The 20,432-nt window shown below is 37.1% G+C and overlaps 1 protein-coding gene across 1 annotated transcript; it reads right to left on the bottom strand.

Annotated features, from left to right (window-relative positions):
• Positions 1-428: 428 nt before the first annotated feature.
• STRAP (serine/threonine kinase receptor associated protein) lies at positions 429-20,164 on the bottom strand. Its single transcript, XM_008515598.2, has 10 exons — positions 19,401-20,164; positions 18,552-18,687; positions 11,389-11,470; positions 10,721-10,793; positions 8,173-8,269; positions 7,089-7,226; positions 4,944-5,080; positions 2,906-3,055; positions 2,259-2,324; positions 429-1,545 (listed from the first exon to the last, which is right to left on the bottom strand). Exons 1-10 carry the CDS (start codon positions 19,510-19,512, stop codon positions 1,484-1,486), a joined length of 1,053 nt encoding a protein of 350 aa, XP_008513820.2. The 5' UTR covers positions 19,513-20,164; the 3' UTR covers positions 429-1,483.
• Between the last annotated feature and the right edge of the window lie 268 nt (positions 20,165-20,432).

Raw genomic sequence — 20,432 nt, 5'->3', positions numbered from 1 at the left:
AGCTCAACTTTATTTAGGGTAAGTCAGACTCTGATTAGAGTCTGAAGAACCCATGGTACATTGACAGTACTGCTGCTGCAAAGCATAAGACCAGGCATGTAGCAAGTTGACACAGAAACACTACCACTCTATGAGTCCCGTGTGGATCATCAGTTGGCTGCCCCTGTGACACAACTCTCTTGACCCTCCAAGGCAGCCATAGCCCACAGTGCTTTCTTCTGGTTACCACAAATCCTCCAACCCTTATCTTATTCTCTGGTTGGTTATTTCTTTTAAGGAAAGTTATCAAGGGTCATTCACAAGATGGACAAGGAGAGAGAAAGCAATCTGGCAAAGCAATTTGTTATTCATTGTTCTAAAGTATTTCCAAATTACTAGTTTAATATCCCCTCCATATTTTAAAAAATAAATACATTACAAGTCTAAACTCAGTTGATCCAGTTTATTAGGTTGTTAAAAAGGCTTTCTGAACACCAGCTGAACTTAAAGGATAAAGTAAAATAAACATTGCAGGTCTACAATGATCCCGTTTTTATAAAATCGTTTCTATCTATCTGTACATACACACACAGAGGTATACTAACATACATTAATTTTCACTCAATTTTAAAAGACTTTTGGGGGTGGTGGAATTTTGAGTGCTATTTCTGCTAATTCTGAATTGCTTTATTTTTGCCTTATAACTAGCGTGTGTCATTTAAGTAAGTCACTATTCTGAAACTTTTTTTAAAAGGCAGGTCAAGCATTTCTATCCAATCTGGGAGGAAGGGAGGTAAATGCAACCCCAGCAAAGGACATGAAAATTTCAAAAATTCAGTACAAGGAATTAAATTTCAAAATTAGGAAACAATATGTTTACTACAGATTCTTTAATGAGGTTGTCTTTTGATACAGTTATGATATAGCGAAACTTTCTGGCAATTTCCATTTATAAAGCTCAAATCTATCAATTTTTCCCAAGAAACAAACATTGCTTTGTTTTAGAGGCATTTTATTTAGACAACTAAAAACAATTAGATGTTCAGAAGCAGTGTACAATGAAAGAGAAATCAAACCAGTTACTTTATCATGTATTTCCCCTTCTTTACAACTAAAGCAAAAAAAAAAGGCTTTTTGCTTTAAGGGAAAAGTCAGAAAAATAGGCCAATATATTTTTCTTCTCCATAATAACATAAACAGCTACAAGAAATCTAATTGTAATAAAGAGAAATTGGATGTTGGCTTGCACATATTCATTAAAAAGACAAGAGGCCATCGTACTTCAAGAGCATATCTCCACCTGCCTTCATCCGATCCTCTTGCGTTTTCACTTAACAGGTAACACCAAGTTAGTTAGTTCCAGCACTGGAGCTAGTTCATATTCCTCATTATTTACTGCTCATGTTTGCCTTAAGCACAGAGTAACTCTGGAAGGCCGATGCTTTTCTCTGCTTGCTTGTTTCAGTCCGTACATTGTATACTATCTGTGCCACATGCCTGATGCTCAGGCCTTAACTTCAGGAGTTGAACTATAGATGGAATCTGAATTCTCTGAAGCAATTTCTTCTACAATTAAGAATCAAAAAGATCACATTAGTCAACTTAATAAAGGGAAGAAACAAACCTATATTTCTGTGTAATGAAGGAATAAAAAAGTTTTTTAAAAGTGTGCTGGGGAGGGGAAGCAGAAGAGAACAAGTACACGTGCATTAATGATTAGACTACCACTGAAAACGCAGTGAAGAAAGAGTTCATGTGTTTTACCCACTGAACTCCGTAACACCGTAACTCAACCTCCAAGGGATCCCTCTTCTCGGCTAAAGATTCAATGACTCTATCCAATAAACACTGAATTAAGGTCTTCTCTTTGAAAGATCTGATCCCTTCTTTATTTATTAGAACTTCAAACAATATTGTATCATCAGGGCATATTACAATTGGTAATTCCAGATTTGGGAAAGAACACTTGGTATGTGGTAAGTGCTTAATAAATGTTAAACAGCAATTAACATTGTAACAATTTATTTCAGTATCTGCCTCCTAAGTTAGACTCTAAGTTCTGTAAAAGTAACCCCACATCAGTCATGTCCCTACTGCATCTCCACGCCTTCTACTATGCAGTATTTACATATGTTTTATAAATATATGCGTATTTAAACTTTCCATTATTTAACTCTGTTCATACGTAATAAATTTCCTTTGTCAACGAGTAAAACTCACATAACGCTTCCATTTTAAAACCCCCGGGACTCTACAAAAGTAATCGCATTAGTATTTACCTAGCTCCTCTTCCGCTGTCTCTGGAAAAGTGATCTTCGGCTTTGCCAGCTCACCACTGTCTTCTTCTGTGAAGAGAGGAGCAACGATGATTACATAAATTACAATGGTACCAGTTATTTCTAGTATTTGAGAACAAGAAGAGTACACCAAGACTATTCCAAGCAATGAGCTACAAACGCAATAGGAACAACTCCTTCTTCAATAATTGTGATTCTAAAATAGCCTATCTTTCCTTAAAAATAACTTTTAGGTTCATGCTACAACTACTTTGGGGTCAATAACTAAGTATTTTTATTAAAAATGTCTACCTTATTGGTAAGGATCATGAGTGATACTATTCAGAGATTAAATACATTTATTTATAAATTCTTTACATTGCACTCTAGCAAATTTTGAATTAAGCCCACTCCATTCACCAAATGATCTAATGTAAAAATTCAGATTGTACAGAATAGAGTGTACAACAAAAAATTTAAACAAACAAAAGAACTCAGTGACTAATTCATAATCATGGGCTTCTCTTTGCTTAAACTAGATTATATAATTTACAATATATAGGAGACAGAAACACTGAAATAGATTTAATGATGAAAAATGACATAAAATCATGAAGCTTAATTTGATAACCTTGAATAAAAATTCTTACCAGGAAGCACACATTTCCAAAGGCCATATGTTTTTCCTACCACAGTTTGCCACAGTCTCAATGTTCCGTCTTCAGAACCACTGGCATAGAGTTCTCCATCAGGACTAAATCTCACACAGTGAATAGGACCAAAGTGTCCTTTGTAGGATTCTGAAATACAAGAAAAGGGTTATTAGATAATTAATACTTAAATATTATGTTAAGTATTGATATGCTAAAGAAAATACTGTTTATATTATTGGGAAGATGAAAAATTCCTAAGGGCAAACACAAAGAACTACACCTAATTAAAGATAAAGTGAGTCTCATCACAAACTGGTACCTCATGTCTCCCATTTCTCCAGAAGATTACCCCTTTCCAAGTGTAGCATACAGTATGGTTTCAGATTATCTCTTAAAAAAAACAATGAGGTTTCATTTCCCAATAAGGATGAAGGAAGGGAGGAAATGAAACCCCTGCTAAATTGTACAGAAAGCAGATGTGAAGTCTATCAGTTCAATCCCAATTTCCATATCCTAAACTCACTGCCTATTTAGCAGGGAACTAATTCTTATAATGACTATAGAAAGCCAGCAGATGGAGCTCTTTTACACACTCTGCCTCTTAATTTCCTACCAGACTAGAGTCTGCTAGTCATTCTATCACAGAACATTAAGATATAGGATCAACACTAGTGCTTAGATATTTTAATCTATGGAATTTAATGAGAAAATGTACAGATTATTAGCGGTGTTGCTGTTTAGGTCAGATCCTTATTTATGAACTTTTCTCATTTTCTAATGCCTCATCACCTTATCAATTTTCAAAGCTACCAGAAGAATGTTCTGTCTCCAAGTCTATTCAACTCAAGGACCCTCATGCACCATCTTCCCTCATCTCTGTTCAACCAGAGAATATCACAAAAGTATCATCATGAGAGTAGAAAGGAAATGAGGTTTTGGGACGAGAATGGCTGGGTCCAAGGTCCGGTACTCTCTTTGACCGCAGATATCAGGCAAATAATTTACTTACTTTTCAAACAGAATAAAACATGTGGCCAAAACATTCTAAAACTTTGAAAACAGACATTAAATAAGAACAATAGAAACGAATCTCTTATTTTAAAAGTCACTTATATTCAAGCAATAAGTTTGAACCATAAGCAATTAAAATAGATTCTATACAGCCATTCACCAAGATTCCAGTTATCCAACCCAAATCCATGAGTTTTCCCCCCAAAAAAACAGAAAAAACTGTCCTTTGCTCTTTGTTTAATTCTAACAAGCTTTAGTTCATTGGGTGGCAGATCAGGACAGCTAAAACAAAGTGGCAGCTTATAGACAAAAGAATTATAAAAATGAAATACACTAGCTCAAAAAGCAAAAACTATTCGGGAAGGCTAAAAGTAGATACTGAGAACCATAACTACGAACTACCTATTCCACCAGATAAATATAAAGTTAGGATGTGCATTAACTTCAAATTAATCCAACAGTCCTTTCGCTTTTCTTTATTAAGAAGTATTATCATGAAAATGAAAGCAAAAATCGGACTCTAACAAAGAATGAAAGTAAAATAAAAAAAAACAAAAACACCCTCCAGTTCAGATCCCTAAGGTAACCCTATAATAAGCCACAACCGTTCCCCACCCCACAGGCACTCTCCTCTACACAGCCTTACTGATTCTTATGTTGGTAAAAACAAGGGGAGCCAGGTAGATGGGGCTACAGACCCACACTACACTTCAAAAAGAACAAATCTCCTCGCATCTATTTAACACGACTTTGGCAGAAGACTGCCTTGCCACCTCTCCAATAAATACACTCCACTACTGTATAGAATGTAAGAATATAACGAACTCAATTTAAAAAGAAAGGATAAAAGTGAGTTCGGCATACTTTGTTTATAGTTCTATAGATATTTCTACCCAAAGTGGACAAAAATTCTTCATTTTTTCACTTGGAAAAATTTTCTAACTGAGGTGCTAATTACTGAAACCTAACATTTCATAAAGGTAACTACATCATTTTAAGGGAGGAAAGAAAGAGGACAACTCACCTAATTCTTCTCCACTATTATAATCATACTTATAAAGTTTAAAATCTTCACCACCCGCTACAAGAAATTCTTTCTCAGGATGAAGAGATGCAGAATTGATGGTTGCAGGAGCTTCAAAGGATTTAATTGGGTCCAAACTGGAAAAAAATGTATTAATAAATATTTATACATTTTGAATACTGCGTAAATAATATAAGGAAATAACTAGTTACATTTAAACTGTTCCTAAATTCTGAAACCCAAGAAACAGTTAAATATCCATTTAGTCGAACATAAATAGTGATGCTAAAAAAAAAAAAACCTAAATAATAATAGCAAAAAGAGTTCTAAAGGATACCACGCCCAAGTGGAATTCATCCGAGGAATACAAAGACATTTCAATGGAGGGATGCTCACATTCTGTGCAGTGGATGCCTGCTTGGAAATAAGTCTGCTGGCTAATTAAAACAGTATGGCTAAAATATTAGGATTTTGCTTTGAAAAAAATTTAATTCTGTACTGTTTGATTTTTCCATGACAAGCACATATTATCTTTGTAAACAGAAAAAGATTTTACAATAGGTGATATAAAAAATTATTTGTACATTATTCTCAGTTGCTGAGAATTTATAAGCTTCAGCAACAGGATAACCTTCAATGCCATAAAATATAAAACTGCTAAAAGTGGCTCAGTTTGCACTACAAGGCAGTAAAAGAATAAATTTGAGACTATAACTATATAATAAAATTCAATGCAATACAACAGCTTCACCTGAGTATCAGTGAGTTTGGACATGAGTTTTTTCCCAGTCCAAACATAAAAATCCTGATAAGCCTTCAACACAAAACATCAGACCATTCCAGCTCCTAACTGTTGTCATCATATTCCCATCATCACACACTACCAAAGCATGAAGAGTAAAGTTAGGTTTGACTGTTGCAGAATCACTGAATAGCAAGTTTCTGGCTCAAATGTTAGAATTATTCAATAGGCCAGCAAACTTCTGCCACCAAAATGGGATTTGAGGCAACGGTGTACAGAAAGGCTGCACGTTCCCCAAATCCAGGAGTGACCAATTAGCAGAGCTGTAAATTTAATGGCTCTGGGCAATAGTATTCTATTATTATCAATTCGCTGTGTGTATGGAGTCCTTTACATTCTTAACTGCACTTCCCCATTTTTACCACCTTCTCTTTCCTTTTGCCCTTCAGTGAAGTTTAGCTCTGCGAGTGGCCCTTTAGCCAAAGGGTTAAAGTACAGGACTGCGGTCAGAGTATAATACAGTATAATCTTTATGGAAATCAATCCAGTGACATGTATACTGAGAACTTTAAGCACATTTCTTCTACCCTTTGACCTAAACAACTCTACTTATAGGATTCTACTGTAAGGAGAACACTCAGAGATGTACCATAAAACTCACCGAAGTGTTAAAATAAGAAAACTGACTCATAATTTAGTACAAACTATAAAGCAATACACCTAGTAAAAACGTTTTCAAAGACTTTTTAATGCTAAGAATATTTTAAAATAAAAAATCAAAATTACACTCATTAGGGCCCTAGCAACTAAAGGAAAAAACACACACAAATATAACACAGAAAAAAGGACTAGCAGGAAACAGCTACCATTCACATTCTGCCATCCAGAGTTGTAGGACTATGCATAAATTATATTTTCTAAATTTTCAACAAGAGCATTTACTATACTTACAGTCAAAAAATTAAGTCTGTTTTAAAAAAAATCATTAGGTCTACACATACTTGGGAATAGGAAAAAAAATCACTAGTACTGTCTCTAAAATCTTAAAGTGAAAATTAACAGGAGAATCAAAATCACAGTGGTTTCATATAGTAAAGAACACTAATTACAGCACCAGTCCAGCAATCCTTTTAAGAAAAATGTAATTTAAAAGTTCTTAAATTTTACCAATAAATGTCCTAAATATCTGGAAAGTAATTCCAATAATTCTTCTGATTAAAGTATGCCAAATTCTTAAAAAACACAATAATGAGTATGGAAACATTTCCCTCCCTATAATATAGCATAGGCCAAATCTGCCTTTAAAAGAGTTAAATACCTTTTGCACATGCCTTCCAATTTTTAAGTACCCTAAATTGTCCTTTATTACCAAAAGAAAAAATGAAGGCATTTCTTGGACATACCTTACTGCACTATGAAAAGCAATAGATCGTCCATAAGTTATTACCAAGATCTCTCCTTCAGGAATATATTCCATGCTGCTAACAGACATATTAAAATTTAGAGATTTCACTTCTGTCATGGTAGCGTGATCCCAAAGGCTGCAAAAAAAGAAAGAGGAAAATACGGTATTTACTCATTTAAGAAAAAAGCTGAAATCCTAATTACATCCGCAGATTGACCAATGAAAAGAATAATCACAACTGTAGTAAAACAACCTCCACTCCAACTCATAAATTACAGATGATACAGAGTTTTGGGTTGTTCCACAACGTCACATTATTTGGTAGCTTGTTAGTGAGGTAACCTTAGTACTTAAATGCACTTGCCAAACAATTTAGCAAAACTATGCTATTAAGACAGTTAAATCCTAATCTAACTAATTTCAGTATTGCTCTAAATAATGGTTCTCATACTCTATTCTTGTGAATTTGATGATAGCTATTTATCTTTCCACAGAAAAATACATCAGGTGTCAGCTCACAAAATTATGTACAGAATTTCAGGGGTTTCATGCACCCCCTATTGCCAGCCTGTCCACTGACCCAGGTTAAGAGCATCTGCTTATAAAGGTGTCAGTAGTTTTAATTAAGTGTTTTATGAATTCTGCTCTATGTTGATAACAGTAAATGGATAGGAAAACTTGATTGAAAAATGTGACCCATGTGCAGCTCAATGTTCAGAGACAATTCTTCCTACATAATAGTTATAAAAAATATTTAAAATATAAGCTCTAAGGTCAAATATTTTTCAAACTTTAAATTATTAAAGAGGGCCGGCCCGGTGGCACAGTGGTTAAGCGTGCACGTTCCACTTTGGCGGCCCGGGGTTCACAGGTTCGGATCCCGGGTGCAGACGCGGCACCACTTGGCAAGCTACAGGGTGGTAGGAGTCCCACATGTAAAGTGGAGGAAGATGGGCACGGATGTTACCTCAGGGCCAGTCTTCCTCAGCAAAAAGAGGAGGATTGGTGGCTGATGTTAGCTCAGGGCTAATCTTCCTCAAAAAAAATTAATTAATTAAATTATTAAGGAAAAAATGACTTACCGGACAGTTTTATCATCAGCTGAAAGAATCTGTTTATCCTCACTGCACCATAGAGCCTTTTTAATACCAGAGGTATGACCACTGATTTCCTTAGGTTCTTAAGATGAAACAATTTAAAATACATTCATTAACATTTGATTTTTAACTGAGCAAAACTGGAACAATTAAATTTGTAAAAGAAGAAAAAGGAAAGAAAATAAAAAATACACTTTAAATTAGACAGCAAATTTTCAAAGCCAGTCACAATTCAAACTTGCTGTTTACACAGAATACATTTAGTTTTTCTATACTGGAACAAAAATTTATCTGCAGGACAAGGAACCAAATAACTATGACAGTATATGTAGCTGGGAGTGAACAGACCACTCCCTCCAGGCTACTTTTCTGTTTTCAAAACAATGCTTTCAAAAGCACTATTGTATTGCAATGAAATAGAAGAATAACTGAGGTGGCATAATTTAAGAAGAATGCAGATGCAGGAACAGACAGCCTGAGCTAATTCTAGTATTATCACTAAGGCTGGGACCCTCATCCAAGCGACTGTTGGTAGGAACTAACAGAAAAAAAGAAGGAAGTAGGGGCTGGAAGGAGAAAAGGGAAATAAGAAGCAATGCAGTAATTCCCAAGGCTATTTCCACACCGAGAAGCAAGGCATCAGAAAAGTAGGAAGCTGTCTGTGTTGGAGACTTTCCCTTCAAAAGATTTTTAAAAAACCAAACACGCTCATTGTTACCTCCGGACAAAAGCAGATGCTAGAGGCAGTGCCATTCAACACTACTTTGACTTTGAGCAACTTACTTAACCTTTTGAAGACTACATTTCTTCATCTGTAAAATTAACAATCGTCACTAAATCTCATAGCTAGAGTATGAGAATACACATCTGATGTTTCTAATCTGGTGTCTGACACAGCAAAAGCTCAGTGACTTGCTGTTATTTCTATTGCCAGTACAGCAAAGGACTCACTTTGAAAAAGCAGCTTTGAGAAAGGAAAAAGAAGACAGAAAACGTCCACCTAAGCCCTGAAATGCCTTGCTGAGTCAGACAGGTACATTGACCAAATGAAGTCGGACAACTTCACTAGGTTTTGGCATAAAGTTATCAAAGAGAATGAAGAGAAAAACTCCCAAGTGCCAGGGGAGAATAATCTATCAATGCAGTTTGTTCCCTCACCTTAGAAATGTTTTTAGAAAAGGTTCTCGAGAATAATTGCTTCATTTCCAATGTAGCTTTGCCTTTCTTACAAACTTCTAAAGTTTACTGATTTATGAACAATAAATGCTTATGATACAAAATTTAAGATACCAACTAATATATAATAAATAACACAAAATTCTGCTTATCGTATTTTGGTAGCTTTTAAAATATATATTATGTGGCTAGAAAAGCATTAAAATATTACAAAATAGAGGTGAATATCTGGACTAGGGAAGAAAAGGTGTCTCTAACACCTCCTGTGCAACAAGAGAATTCATAAAGCAAGTGATAGATCCCACCACCAAAATTTTTAAAATCTGTATACCATAAACCTTATTAGGAAAATGTAAAAGCAAACGACAAATCAGAATACAATAAAGACCCTTAAAAACCAGTAAGAAAAAGATGAAAATCACAAGAGATAAATGGGCAAAAGGCACGAAAGGCAATTAGTTCACAAAAGAAATACATTAAAATGGAATTCAACATTATTTTAATCTCATGGATAATTTTTTTAAATTCACATTCATTTTTCTTCTATTAAACTGGCAAAGATAAAGTTAGTTATCAGCGTTTGCTACAACAGGTTAACTATAGACATATTTTTATACTTTGCTGGAAGGCACTTTGGTAAATCTATCAAGGCCTTCCAAGTGTACCTCCTTCTTGTCCCAACAATTCTATTTTGATGTAGTTATCCTACAGAAACAATTGTGGAAATATCTGCAACTATAAGGATATTAAGTATAACACTGCTTATAATATTTAACATTTGTAAATAATCCAAACAGGCCACAATAGGAGACTGGTTAATTCAACTTGTCCATAGGATGGAGAACCATACGGTCATTAAAAACAGTGGATAGAATATTTGAAGAGACAAAAAAATTGCTAATTACAGATTTTAAAAATTCTTCTGAATAGCTAATACAGTCACACTGTTCAAAAATCTAAACAATATATGTACACACTGAGAATTCTCACCCTTCTCACCTTCTATAGATAGCCACTCTTTCTTACCAAAAGGTAGTAATACTGTTTATGCACGTTTTTAAACTTAATATCATGATGAAAATTTATCAGGATATATTTTTAAATTGTAAGAAGGCATAATGTAGTAAATAAATTGATACTAAAAAAAGATAGCTGCATTCGGAAAAAAGACTAGAAGAATATGAACCAAAAACTAAAGATACTAACAGTGATTAATACTGGATGATGGATTACATTTTATTTCTTTGTGACTATCTTTATTTTCCAAATTTGAGTACTGAACATGAATTCTTTTAATCAGGAAAATTATCTAAATTAAAAGGAAATAAAACCACAAGCACATATACATTATGCTTACCTGCTTCAGGTTTGTTCAAATCATATATGCGTAACAGTTTATCCTGTCCTCCAGTTAGCAAGTAATTACTATCCTGAAAACATAAACAAGTAAAATGTCACTAGACTGACCATTTTAATAGTTATATCTTTTTGAAACTTCTTCAACACCAAATAAAATCCAAATAAGGCTCACAGACGTCACAGAGATGCAATGCGTACCAATCACTTCTGAGAAGATACTGCAGAGCATTTATCCCCATATTTGCCACAGCCCTTTAAGCTCCCCAGTTCAAACGTGTTACAGTACCTCCCACATGAATTCTGAGTGCGCTCTGAGCCTGCTCCCCTCCCTCCTGGGCAGCACTTCTTTAATGACCTCAAATTTACCCTCTCTCTTCTGAAAGTAGTTGGGAAACATTTGAGCTTTTTAGATGTTTGTTGCTATTGTTGGAGGACTGATATAAGAGTTCCAGGGTATCTTAAAAGCCTCATACGATTAACTAAGAAAAAATAAATTTGCATAGCCTAATCTACAATCAAATTAAACATACGCGAATATACACCAAACAATCCCCCCAAAAACCAAATACAAATCAAATAGACAAATCAATGAAACATAAGACCATTATCATATCCTATCATAACAATGATTTAATACTCCCTAAAATAAATTCCATTTTCTTATACCTGCGTAAAATCCACGGTCTTGACAATGTGTTTATGCGCCAGAGTTATCAATTCATCTCCCGAGACAGCATCCCACACTTTGCTAAAAGTAAAAAGTAAAATTAAAAGACAAATATAATGGTAATTTTGATGATTAATTATTAAATAGATCAGATATGTGAAATGTTACATAAATGCTTTAGAAATCTCCATTATCTCTAATATCTCTCACTGTTCAAGTTCATTTGATAAAATATTTAAATGAGTCTAAAGGAAAAGAAATTTCTCTGTAAAAGTCATATAACCAATCTAATTTTGATGGTGTAAAAGATTTACAAATTTAAGTAAATGAGATTCATGAACCAACCCATCCTTATTTTTACTTTAGCCTATAGCCGTAACATCCTTTTAGCAAGACTGCGAAACATTTTAACCAATGTTTAGTTTCAACTTTCCCTTTTTTCTCTATTCTCTACTCATATACACGCAAAACAAAAAATGAAAAACATGATATATCCTGAAAAAAGTTCCAGGAGAATGAAAGGCACTGATATAGGTTATTTAAAATTTTAAATCAAGACAGTAGAGAAGAAAAAATTCTCCCTCATTTCTTCCTCAAAGTTGACTCAAATTCTCAAATCCTAGTCCAATTAACTTCCCCCAAACTATCAGCCTTTGATTATATAATGAAACACTGAGGATTTTTTAATCTCTCAACTGTATGTTTCTCTGACCTATCCCAATCCAAAATATATGTGTGGTTGTGTGTTATACACAAATATATGTGTGTATATGTCGGGGGGGGGGGTAACAGTTAAATAATACTTTACAAAAACACTCTAACAGATTCCCCAAATAAAAAGACTTAAAGAAGAAGAAGATAAAAAAATTCATTTTATATCAGAAGAGGTCACTGAAAAATAAACAAGAAAACTTTGCATACAGGAAAAAGAACTATTAAGAGTGAACAAGCTCCATAAAGATTCCCATTTTAATGTAAATGACATTTATTTTTAGGAATAAAGTGAACAATTAACAGTACAGAGAGAAAAAATAAAAGCAAGGGGTATGTTTTCTTCCTTTAATCAATAAACATACAGTAATAGATCAAGTATAATACATCATTCCAGACTTAGTGCTGGGGCACAAAAGGGAAAAAATCAGACCAAAGAAAACTCTCGCCATAGTAGAGCTTTAGCTGTGGAAAGAAAACATGCATTAAATAACACATTTAATAAATATAATTAAAAGACAAACACATATGATTATAGAAACACAGAAAAAACATGCCACTAATTACGCCAGAAAGTCCAGAAAATCTAAGCAGGGGAGCCAGTTGTCTTAAAAAGAGCAAGTAGAAATAGACCAGGGCGGAAGAAAGAGAAACGCTACTGTAGAGAAGCATTAACAGCATGTACAATGGCAAAGAAACATGAATGACCATGTAACAGGAATAAGCACTGATAATACAATATAAATCTTGCATACGATATATCTGAGTCATATGACTGGCTGAATAAGTATGTTCTGAGGAAATAATGTCAACTATGAATACTACTGCTACTAAACTCAAGTATTCATCTCTTCGCACAAGAAACCTGCTCCCATCTCTCTCCCATTTCCAATTCAACTCTCAGACCCAAACATACTTTCTCAACTCATTTGGTATTATTTCTCTGAATCTAGTCACACCTGATTAAAAACCATTCCTCAAGCAAGCCATGTATTTTCTTCCAGGTTCCTATGTCTTTGTTCATACTGTTCTCTTAAGTCTGTCATATTCTTTTGCATTCTCAGCTATCAAAGTTCTCCTCACCCTTAGAGCTCATTTCAAATGCTATCTTTTCATTAAACCTTCTATTCATCTCACCTCCATTAACCATTCCTTTCTGTTCTTTCACAGAACTCAGCTTACACTGATTACTGTTTAATTTTGCTTTGCTTTTATTTTTGTTTACATGTTTACTTTTAATCACAGCGAAATCAGTAATGAGAGTCCACAAAGATTAGGCTTCCAGACTGCTGAGATGACAGGCGTGTCAAAAGTAAAGAAAATATCAAATACACCTGAAATTTCTATCCTAGTTAGTCACCTCATGCCAAGTCTCAAAGGAACTCTGGGCAATGTCCTTTGAAATACTAATTTCAAGTATATTCATTAACCTTCCCAAAACTCCTTAAAATCTTAAGACTCTACTTAGACCATGACCATTGACTGAGGAGGAAAGAACTGACGTGACCGAAGTAGTATCACCCAGCGGGCCAATGTATCCATAGTCTTCTTCCTCCCATTTAGAACACTACTAAAACTGAGGACGACACTGTGACAGAGCGTGTCCCAATGACTTGTACGAAATTTGGCATATTTCCATTATTCACAGTAACAGTCCTAAAAAGAATCTGAAATAACCCAAACGTTTTCTAATGTATTTTTCAATCTCTAGGCAAGAAACCAGTATTAACCAGCCGGCTGCAGGCCTCAGATCAAGACAGTGAAGCATCACTAATGATATCCTTTCATCAGTTAATCCTGCAGCATTTATTTTCTGCACAATTCATGACGGACTTGTCGTCTCCCTAAACTACCAATACCTCTTATACCCCCAGTTTCCTGCACATAATAATCGATGCTATCTCTTCCCTACATTTCAAATTCTGAGAATGGACTTAACATGAGTCTCAAAAGAGAGGCTGCTTAACTTACTTCTTTAAAGCCGGAACAAAACTATTAAGTTATTTCAGGGGGAAAAAAGTGCCTAACTACTTTAACATGCTGACCAAGTCATCAAAAAGGAGCCATATTACCTTTGATTTATTGAGAAGCTTATTCAGAGAAAAAGTAATCTTTCTACCAGTTTTTAGAAGAAGGAAAAAGTGATCATACACTTGGGTTATCTACAGATTCCTGGGCCAACCCTGGATCTACCTAAGCACTCTCTGGAACAGAGCACAGGAATCTTCTCTACTTTGGGCACTCTCCCCAGCTGACTTTGATGGGAGGAAAGTGGAGGTGCTGAGAAGAGGATCATGGGAAGTAATGCTAACATCAGCTTTATGAATTAAAAGATGTAAAGAGAGGTCAGCCGCGGTGGCCTAGTGGTTAAGTTCAGCATGCTCCACTTTCATGGCCCAGGTTCGGTCCCTGGGCAAGGACCTACAATGCTCCATTAGTGGCCATGCTGTGCTGGTGGCCCACATACTAAAAGAGAGGAAGATTGGCACAGATGTTAGCTCAGGGAAAATCTTCCTCAGGAAAAAAAAAGATATAAAGAGGATGATGTTTCAGGGGCAGTGTACTCATTGCCTGACCCAACTGCCTGAATTCCCTCAAAACAACATTCTAAGCTGACCCACAGACCAGCTCTGCTGAAAATTTTCTCCACAAGAAAAAGAAATAAAATTCACCTCTAGATAAACATGACATTAATGAACTTCCTGAGAAACATAATGAGGAAAAAAAAAGAACTTCCTAAAAATGATTTATACCAACTATGATTAATCAGCTAAGTTAGGGGAGCTATTCTTTAGCTGGATCAAGTTCCATAACGGCAAACCCCATACAAGTCATTAAAAGAGGAGAATATACACAACAAATGCACATCCTCACACACCTCACAGACAGGCACAGAACAGATGAGGGGTTAAGTCTCAGCTACCATTTATTGAGCACCTACTATGTACCACACACTATGCTAGACTCCAGGGATGTAAGTGGAGAAAGATCTCTCTGATCCTCCCAATAACCATGTTGGCCTTACTCTCATTCCATGGATATGAATACTGAGGTTTAAGAAGCATCTGATGATCAAACTGGAAATACACAGCATGGCTGGCACAAGAACTCAGGGCTGCCTGACGTGAATGCTTACATCTTTCCCACTAGATCATGGCACCTAAAAACCACAACCGAGGGGGGGCAAGGTATTTCTTCTTGATATGTGAATCTCAAACTTCCTTGCATGAAACCAAAAAGTTTCATGGCTTTGGCCATAGAAGTTTACAATGACATATATGATTGGTCTGGTGGGGGTGGCAGCTATCATTGTTACCTTACACATGTAACACAGAGCTATTAGATTTTAGGCAATGTGTAAATATTAGAAACATATAACTCATTTAACATTCACAACCAACATGTGAAGTAAGCACTATTACTATTCTCATTTTTATAGATGATGAAATTGACAAAAAGAGGGGTTAAATAAAGTTGCCAAGGTCACAGAGCTATTGAATGATGGAGCTGGGATTCAAGTACAGAATCTGGCTCCAGCGTTCATTCTTTTAAAACACTTGTAATCACACACTGAGACTTGAAATGTTAAGAAAGCACTAAAACAACACTGAATACTTATCCACAGACATGTCCTCAAATGTGTGATTTTGGTTACTAATGCTCTGTAAGTGAGCTAAACAAAGACAAGTGTTCATCTGGCAGCAAGATAAAATCCTGACTACTCTTTTTAAGACTCTGTTAAGTATTTAAACTGCCATATTTTTTCATGCCTTTTTTCTTTCCATTTCAGAGTAATTATCACCTGAACAGTAAGTTCTGTCTAATGCCCTTTATTTCTTCTCCCGAGGACTGGCATTACAATTTGGTCAAATGTACAAACCGAGAGTCTTCACGGATTTTAGACAAGGGCATCCTTCCTAAGCTTTTGCACAGGTCTCAAAGATCACAGCAGGACCATCATGCAGGAGGTGACAAAGCATTTGGCTCAAGTAATTAACACTGTTAGAGCCAGATAACACAGAATTGAAGGTAACAAAAATGGATCTTTCCAGAAGTGCAATTCAAATGCTTGTCTCTGTTAATGCTAATATCTAAAATCTTGTTACATTTATAACTTAATTATATTCAATTTAAAATACCACTTTATTAGCTATTAACTCACCACCACCAGACTGGGACCCAATTTCAATAACGACATTTTAAAAAGCTGCTTACCAAATAGATAAAATCTTGAGTTAATTCCAATTTTCCACCTCTGTCATAAAATCAACGGCATTCATTCCCAATGACAACGTTCCTACTAGACTGAGCAAAAAACAAACTTTGGAGGAGTTGAAGGGGGAAAAAAAGCTAAACTCATGGCAATCAGACACTCAGACACAAATGTTCCAGAAACAAAATCAAGATCTGTAATTCATTCATCCTTTATCCTTCTACTTTAGGAAATTTCCTCAAGTTATTTATTCAACAATGTAAGTTATTGAATAGGCCAGGGATACAAAAAATATAAGACATGGCCTCCAACCTCAAGAAGCAATGACCCATAAATCAATACGGGCTATAAAAGTGTCAGAAGTTTTCACACTGGGAATGGTGTGAGCACAAAAGAGGGAATGGAATGGACACCTTGACCTTCCAGCACTCCTTAAGTCTTCCTTATCTGACAATCACTTTTACTTCCTATTCTCAAGTCTCAAAATTAACAATCAAAGGAGTCTCTGTCACATTATAAACATGCATCTTGACATCTAAAGCAACATTTGACCTGAAGCTGTTGACATTCAGGCATTATCCTTAGTTTATCAGTATTACATACAGTCACAAGGCACAGCACAATGCCTTACCGTGGTTATGCCAAAGACATAATAGCAAGCTATTCATCGAAGGCACAGAAAAAAGCGCAGACTGACATTTAGAACTTTTCATTCTGATCTCTCCCCTCTCAAATTTAATCCCATGTAAGCACTACATCTCCTTCTCCTTATTTTAAAATTTTTTTAGTTTATTTTTTAAGTTTATATACAGTAAAATTCACTCTGTAGTATAAAAAGTCTATGAGTTTCAACAAATGGATAGAATCATGTATCTACCTCCACAATCAATCTCTTTTTATTTTTCATAATAAACTTGGGATGTTTAATTTGCTTAAAACCAAAGGAGCAAGACGTTTACAACTGCTTCATGTGATATTCTGTTTAAAAAAAACAAAATTAACAAGACCACTTTTACTCTCCAGACTCTTAAGTCTAACAAAGTCTATTATATGTATAACAGCTCTTGACAGTGTCTTCATTAGTTTAAACAATTAAGTGTCTGCTAAGTCACAAACACAATTAGGAAGTGGAGATACCAAGATTATATAAAATATGATACACGCCCAGAAGCAGAAAGTGCTTCACTGCAAGTCACTCTAATAACAAATGCAAAAGCCAAAAATCAGAACAGGTAAGACAGATAAGAAGTTTAGTATAGCCAGACTGTAGGGCATACAGTGAACAGTGCCAGATGATGCTGATGAACTAAGATGAGGCCAAATTTTAAAGAGCCAACAAGTGAAATTTAACCTTTAGGCCAGTGGTTCTATAGCTGCACATGAGAATCACCTCGAAGAACTTTAAAGAAAAAAAGGTGATGTTAGGGACTCCATCCCGAGACGCATTACATCAGAATTTCTCGGACACATGCATCTGATTATTTTCAAAGCTCCCCAGGTTATTCTAATGTACACCCAAGGTCAACAACCACTGAAATAGCAGAGGGAAGACAGAAAGATCATTAGATAGAGAAGTAACATGAGGAAATTTATTTTTTGGAAGACAACTGGCAACACTATGGAAGGAGAACAGATGGGAAAGGGACTAGCGGCAGGGACCTGAACTAAGACAGTAGCAGAGGCATTAGAAACACTGTACTCAGGAAACATTCTGCTGGTAGGAGTGACAAAGACGATGATAACCTGGACATAAGGGAAAAATCAAGACTGATTCCTATTTCAAGCTTAAAAAAACAGAAAACGAAGAGTAACTGAGTTGTGGACTTTTAAATATATCTAAAGCCAGTTAACAAAAACAGATTGACACTGGGCTAAAAATCTGGGGCCATCAGCACTAGGAAGTTACAGGAGTGTGTGATACCACTCAAGGAGCACATGCGGGGCAGTATTTGACCACCCACATTCACTATCTGGAATGCTTGTTAATAATGCAGATTCCTGGGTCTCAATCCAGACAGAACAGAATAAGTCACCTAAGTCTGAAAATTTTAAGGAGCTGTGAAGAGAAAGAAGCAGACAGAACCATGTAGAATTCTGGTGAGATCAACATCATATACTCTATATCGTAGGCAATGAGTCAGGATTTCATGAATAACTGAGGTTGAAGTTTTGATTATTTCAGAACACAATCTACAAAGACCTCCAAAGATAGCGATCTTGGCTGTGAACTTCACTTACGCTGTGAAATCGGCAGCTGCCGTAGCTGCTTTGGTGGCATCCTTATTCAATGTCGCACCCCATACAGCACCCTTATGACCCAAAAATGTTCCAATCCAGTCTCCTGTATCTCCCTGGCGTAGCATGGGTTTACCGTCTAAAAAATATTTTAAAAGACATGTGATTTAGAAACTCAGATTACTTAAAGCCTAAGATTCAAACATAAAATGATCATGTTGAATAACAAAGCAAAAACTGCTTCTGTTGTCTAACCATTCTCACTCACTGGGGTCACGGAGGAACGCCCAGAAATAAATTAACTGAAGAACTGAGCCAAACATTCTCTCTGGGAAGCATTTGCCAATTCGGTGGGAAGAATACCGATAAGCGTCAAAACAATACAGATTTGAGTCTTCTTTTGGACAAACTTCTTAACCTAAATCTCTGTTTCCATTTTAAATTGGGGCTAATACCATAAAGGAGTATCCAAGGAGATAACAGGAGTGACAAATCTTTGTAAAATAAGGTATTACTTAACCTGGCCTAGTTTCTCCATTCCCCGAATCCTTGAAAGATATTTAGAGTCTGCTGGCCGGGGCGTCTAGACAGGCGTACAGTCCAGCTTCTCCAGAAATAGCAATAAAAGTAAAGTGAGAGGCCTCGGTTGGGGGTAATACTTAGCCTCGTTAGACACTCACAAGAGCCTCTCTCGGCTCCAGCGGCGGAACCCCTATAACTACCGCCTTCGCCATCAGACCACGGGCGGCCCTAATCCCAAAGGCTGAGATCCCCACAACCGCTTGGGTCCCGCCCCACTCCCACTTGGCCCCGTCCTGGCCGGCAGGGATCTGGATCAGCGGCCCTGCTCACCTTTGCAAGCGCTGATTAAGAAATACCCATAAGGCGTGATGCCACTGAAGGCCAGATCGACCACAGGCCGCGTGTGGCCCGAGCAGGTGAGCGGAGTCTGCCTCATCGCCATGGCGGCGACCAACCGAGCGATCCGGCTGGGGAGCCGAGGGTCGTCTCGTCTTTTCTCTCCTCCTCTGCAGAGCCCCTGGCTCCTCAAGGCCCCCGCCCTGAAACTGGGCCGGGAAACGGGAAAAGGAGGCCAATCAGGTGGCACCAAGATCAGGAAAGGGACAGGGATGGGTCTGGGAGTCTGCGACCGGCGACCCACAGCCGCCGAGGGAGGGGGAGGGAGGGAGGGAGGAAAGTAGGGGAGGGGGAGAACCGGAGAACCGGAGAACCGGGGACCACGATCCGCACCGACCACACCGGTAGCGGCAGGAAGTGACGAAACCAATGACGCTGGGCGTCCGCCGGAAGTGACGAACAGCTCCCGTTGGAGGCGGGCTTGCGGGGTAGAAGACACTTAATGAAGGAGAGCGTACGACAGCAGCGCGCAGGCGCGAGGTCCCCGCACGTTGGGCGCGCGTGACGCTGTCCCTGCGCCGGGAGCGCGCGGCGTTGGGAGGCGCTCCGCCTTCGGGAGAGGGGTTGCTGGTGTCGCCCTCCGCCCTGCGGGACCGGCGTTGCTGCTCCCGGGCGGAGGTCGCAGGGTGTCAAAGCTGTTTCTGCTTCGCGCAAACGGTGGATCTGGCGGCCTCTGTGGAGTACGCGCCGAGCAGTCCGACCGGTCGGACGGTGCTCTTTATTACAATATGTAGACAGAAAAACCAGACTCGTTCCCGGCAGCTAGCCCAGACCAGAAACATCGTCCAAGAAATTTTTTTTCAATTTTTGTTAACATCTATATACGCAGCTCTTCAATCTACAGATTGAAGATTCAATCTACAGGTTGTCTACTGTAAGGCCCTTAAGACAAGCAATTTCCGCAGCCACGCCTGCTGCAATGTAATACTCCTGTGTTGCTAGTGTTTTACGCATGGGTGTCATGTG

This window comes from Equus przewalskii, chromosome 5 (assembly GCF_037783145.1).
Source record: "Equus przewalskii isolate Varuska chromosome 5, EquPr2, whole genome shotgun sequence".
Lineage (NCBI taxonomy): Eukaryota > Metazoa > Chordata > Mammalia > Perissodactyla > Equidae > Equus > Equus przewalskii.
Note: the sequence above shows the minus strand (reverse complement) of the source record. Positions and strands in the feature narration are given on the sequence as shown.

Coding starts and splice junctions, on each gene's coding strand:
- STRAP (XM_008515598.2), bottom strand. CDS start 19,512: ATGGCGATGAGGCAGACTCCGCTCACCTGCTCGGGCCACACGCGGCCT. Junction 18,688..19,400: donor CTTAATCAGCGCTTGCAAAG/GTGAGCAGGGCC, acceptor AATATTTTTTAG/ACGGTAAACCCATGCTACGC. Junction 5,081..7,088: donor GCTTTTCATAGTGCAGTAAG/GTATGTCCAAGA, acceptor ATTTTTTTCCAG/TTTGGACCCAATTAAATCCT.